At 44.3% G+C, this 5,000-nt stretch overlaps 1 protein-coding gene and 1 long non-coding RNA gene across 2 annotated transcripts in view; one reads left to right on the plus strand and one right to left on the minus strand.

Moving 5' to 3' along the window:
• LOC138961985 (uncharacterized) overlaps positions 1 to 4,102 on the minus strand; it is a 4,636-nt gene extending 534 nt beyond the window's left edge. The window contains exons 1-5 of the mRNA XM_070333673.1: positions 4,011 to 4,102; positions 3,287 to 3,450; positions 2,763 to 2,915; positions 2,027 to 2,137; positions 1 to 1,445 (exon numbers count right to left, since the gene is read on the minus strand). The exon at positions 1 to 1,445 is cut by the window's left edge and continues 534 nt beyond it. Coding sequence (XP_070189774.1) covers positions 447 to 1,445; positions 2,027 to 2,137; positions 2,763 to 2,915; positions 3,287 to 3,450; positions 4,011 to 4,044 — 1,461 coding nt within the window. The 5' untranslated portion in view covers positions 4,045 to 4,102 and the 3' untranslated portion in view covers positions 1 to 446. The remainder of the gene's footprint in view (positions 1,446 to 2,026; positions 2,138 to 2,762; positions 2,916 to 3,286; positions 3,451 to 4,010) is intronic.
• The window catches only part of LOC138961988 (uncharacterized), a 125,629-nt gene that overhangs the window by 46,524 nt on the left and 74,105 nt on the right, over positions 1 to 5,000 (plus strand). The gene's annotated exons all lie outside the window — the stretch shown is intronic.

Genomic DNA, 5,000 nt, shown 5'->3' on the forward strand with positions numbered 1-5,000 from the left:
GACACACACGTAAAACAATTTCCGTCTTACAGCAAATTTGCATGATGGAATCACGGTGAAGTTTTTCTTTCTAGGATTCAAAACTAAATGAACAAAGACCGTTATGTCCTAAATGCAGCTTTAAAGTTAAACGACACCGGATAAATGTTTCAAGCAAAGTGTGCATAGATAAATAATGATCGTCGACACACGTGTCACATTGGAAATTCAGTTCAGAAAATATTTTCCACTCAGCACATAAAGCGGCCAAGCCGCTGCTATCTGGTGTGTGTGTCCCAGCGGAGTGATTTCTTAAGCGTTTGTACAAGATTAGGCGGATTTCTTAAGGTTTGCATTATGATTGCTTTGGAAACAAAGGTGCATTTAAAATAGTGTCTGTTCATATGGCAAATGTCAGCATAAACACAGTCACCTCGAACCAGGTATTGTAAAGTCGTAAGAAGACGTCACATCAAGCTGCACTGGTCGATGGCCTTCACGGCAAACTTGGTCATGCCTTCCTTGATCTTCTGGCCCACAGACTTAACAACCTTCTCCATCTCTTCCCTCTGAGCCTCGTTCAGCTCCTCAGGGTTATTGAGGATCTTCTTCCTCAGGGCGTCTTCCACCAGGCGCTGCTTCTCCGCCAGGCTCATCCCGGGCTTGTCAGGCACTTCGTAGATGAACGGAGAATCGTCGTTGGTTTTGAGCTCCCTCACCAGTTGATCCTGCAGCTGATCCAGGACCTCCTCCACATGAGCATCATCGGACTTCCAGTGACACACCACATCGCAGTCGGCGGCGTCTTTCGGGGCTTCTTGGGGACTCTGTGGCGGTTTGGTCTCGGGATCTTCCTGGCTTGTCTGCTTCTGGACTTCGCCAGGGCGTCCTTCTCCCCCTCGGGTTGCTTTGATCTCGAAGCTGTTCCGTGGTGACTGGATCGGGGTTTTCTGTCGGATCTCCGCCTCTGGTGATATCGGTTCTGGTTTGGAGAACTGCTCCCTCCTGCTCTTGACCGTTCCCCGCTTATGTAATTCTTGCAAGTCTTGCTTAGTGCTGATCGCCTGCAGAGCGGCTTGGGGGATTTCATCCTCGGTTGTTTTCGTTCCTGGCTCGTTCGAAGGCTTTGCGCTTTCAAGGCTGGTGGTCCGTGTTGGTGGATTGGGTGCTTTTCGGCGTGGAGACCTTGGTTGACTGTACTCTGCCTCTTCGCTGATTACTGGCATGGTCTGTCCTGTCCTTTCTCGGATATCTTCCGTCACCATCTTGGACATGGTCTCGTCCAGCTCTCGCGAGATACGGTGTCGGAAACAACCTCCGCCATTTTGAGCGACGACCTGTTTGACCATCTCCATGAGCTTGCTCACCATCAGGGCCTTCTCGTGCACGTCACCCTCATTGTTGAAGAGAAGGTAACGGTTGTCTGCCTCTTTCAGCACGCCTTTCAGCTTCTCGGACTTCGCCAGCTGAAAGTATAATCAAGAAATAGGCAACAAAGTCATGCAGTGAGGAAACATTGGGACATGTAATAGTGATCCCCTGGGGATAAGCGCTGATATTTGTTTACTCCAACGAGCCTAATTTGGCCGCTTTTTCGACTTGAGGCACGATGATGATGCAATGATGAGAGTCGATGATAAATGCATGCGTTCCGCGTGTTTTCCAAGCCCTGTGACTGTCGCTGTGAGTTTGGTATCTTTATAGTGCGCATGACTGTGTGCATCGGATAACGTCTGCACAAAGTTGACTCTGGGAAATACATCTGTTGCAAAACCTGGATTTTTAACATATATCGATAGCAACGTAAGCTTACTTGAGAGACTGTCTGACGTATCGACTCTTGGGAATGAAAGGTTTTTTTCAAAAATCGTCATAACATTTTATTTCCCCCAGTCAGTCTCTCTATGCCTTTGTTTATGAATGTATTTGTTGTAGTTTTTCTTGTTCAATATTTTTTTCTGTGACTTAAACAAGTATGAAAATAAAGACCGACAACAGAGTACAGAGTTCCAAAAAGGGAAATCTTGTTCTGTAAGATGGGCAATACCTGTGTTTCAAAGCTGACTTCCCTCTTATCCAATTGGTCTTTCCCAACAAAAATCGTGATCATATAGGAGGTCATCTTTGGTCCGAAGACGTCCTTCAGCACGTTGAACACCTGCAACAGAAAATAATATCACTGGAGCTATAAACACAGATAAGAAATACAGCATCTCAAAAGATCATAGTCCTTTGTATAAATGTGATTCACATTGTAGTCCTGATCTAAAGCCTGTATCTCAAGTTGTTGTTAACGTCCCTTCAACAGATATGTGACCCTCCACCACGAAATGAGTCGCATGTCACCTTTGCATGATTTTCATATTTTTACATTTTCCTAAAGAGTTTTGTATGCTCTATCCAGTGGTGAAAACCGTTTTAGAAAAGAGCAAAAACTGTTTGAGTTATAAGCCTGTGACTAAGGTGACCCTCACACTGTTACCAGACACTCCCTGGACTTATATTAAGCCCAGCGCAGAACCGCGCGAGGTGACATGCGACTCATTTCGTGGTGGAGGTTCACATATGGCTATGCGGGACTGACACGAGGGTAACGTTTGGTAACCTTTTAAATGAGTTCTTCTACGAGAGAGAGAGAGAGAGAGAGAGAGAGAGAGAGAGAGAGAGAGAGAGAGAGAGAGAGAGAAAGAGAGAGAGAGAGAGCAATTGAGAGAGAGAGAGACAGACAGACAAGCAGACTGACAACCCGACTGACAGAACCAAGCCAATATTATGCAAAATACCTTGACTTCTTGTTCAGTGAATCTTGTGTCACATCTCAAGACCAGGATGATGGCATGGGGACCAGGGGCCACAGCGAACAGAGACTGTGTGATTCTCTGAGCTATCACCTTGTCATCTCCGTCCGTGTCACAAAGTCCTGGTGTGTCCATCACCTGAACAAATCATGCACATGTTCATGCAGTTCCTTTGTACATACTATAGCTGCTCCCACCCCCCTTTTAGTATTCGAAAAAAGCCATGAGAAAAGCAGGTCTTTATACGGAATGAATCTTAAAACAGAGGTTAATTTACAGAGGTTGAAAACAGAAAGCAAGGTCTTAAGAAGAAGAAAGTCTGAAATTGGAAGGTCGTGCAAGGGGTGTTTCCCTCAACAAAACAAACTGGTTAAGACTTCGATGCACTTCTTGTTTCATTTTGAATAACACTCACAATGCATCGTTCTGGTACACAAATCAATGGTTGTAGTTCTATCCTGGATCCCTTCAAGGTCTAATTTGAATGGAATTGAGTTTGTTTTATTTACCATAATTTCTTGTCCACTTCGTTTTGTTATTGCCACTCCGCACTCTTTCGTTTCGGAGTTAACTCCGATCTGTGCTTTAAAGACTTGATCTCCCAGAATCGTGTTTCCAGTGGAGCTCTTTCCGGCTCCGGTCTTGCCAATCAGTATCATGCGCATGCGCCGATCTGTGTTTGCAAACACAATCGTAAAGTAATGTATGTGAATAGTTGTATCTGTTATCAACATAATCACAATTTAAGGAAACAGACAAGATCCTGGAGAGAGAAAAAAGAACGAAATGGGTATGAATGAATGTGCCAATACAAAGAAAGTAAGAATGAAGTAGACAAGAGAAAATGAAGAATGGAACAATGAAACGAAAACAAGCCCATCAACAAATATAGGAATTTTAACAACATAATGTACTGCAATAAGTACAATACGACATCAACATGAACAAAGCAGCAGCAGCAGCACCCCAGCCACCACCGCAACCACCACCCCCACCACGTACCACCACCACCATAAACAACAACAACTACAAAAACTACAACAACATCGGCATCAACAACAACGACAACAAAATCGTCATCATCATCATCATCAACAACAACAGCAACAACAACAACAACCAACAACAACAACAACCAACAACAAACACAACAACAACAACAACAACAGAAAAACAAACAAATTGATGTCCAAAGATAGCAATCAATGTAAATGCTTTCTCCTAGAAACATACCAAAGAAGGGTTGTGAGCTGTCTGAGTCCTCCATTGCTGTAGCTTGCTCTGCACAAGTGGAATTAAGATCTCTTTTTATGCAAGCAATAGTATCCCGCATTACCCTGTAACCCCCCCCCCCCCCTCATAACCTTCCCTCTCACCTCACCTATAGCCAGCAGTTCTCCCACCCCACCCCATCCCCATTCAATTCTCTTGTCTGTGCCCACTTTGTACTCTTTTGGTGATTGTCACTCACACACACACACACACACACACACACACACACACACACACACACACACACACACACACACACACACACACACACACACACACACACACACACACACACAGAAATATTAGTTTACACACACAGGATATTCTCTGATTCTTTGATGGATTTTTGACATGTGTTCGAGCCGATTCGTGTTCACGGGAAGCCGCGCTGTACCCTGAAATTTCTAGGCAGAAATGGAACCGATATTTAGATGATTTGTATGTGTGAAGGGATACAAATCCATCCTTTCATTTGGACACATACTTAAAATCAACGGCCTGGATATCCTCTGTGCAGATCGGGAATGGACACTAGTGGCAATGTGTGTAATTCATTGATTAAAACATTCCGATTCTACAGCGGAAGCAGTTAGTGTGTTCATTGTTGGTATGTGTGAAATAGGAGGGTTGTTGAAAACAACCGTCACATTGGACCAACTTCGAGACGTTTGTTGAAATCTGTAATGCATCAAACTGCGGTAGACGGGAGAATTAAAACCCCCTTCTACTCATAAACTATCAGAACACGATTATACGCAATGGTGCTTCCATCGACTAGCCAATACAAGACAGTTAGTTACACGGGCCTGTGGTGCGGACGTGTCTGAATCCTCGTTTCAAACGTCTGTTATGCATACTTTGAATATCAACCATTTCATTTCGACCTTGGAACTACTCTGAATGCGCAGTTGTCGCGGTGATATAAAATCACTGTGCCAAACGGCCCGTGTT

This window comes from Littorina saxatilis, linkage group LG3 (assembly GCF_037325665.1).
Source record: "Littorina saxatilis isolate snail1 linkage group LG3, US_GU_Lsax_2.0, whole genome shotgun sequence".
In the NCBI taxonomy this organism is placed as follows: domain Eukaryota; kingdom Metazoa; phylum Mollusca; class Gastropoda; order Littorinimorpha; family Littorinidae; genus Littorina; species Littorina saxatilis.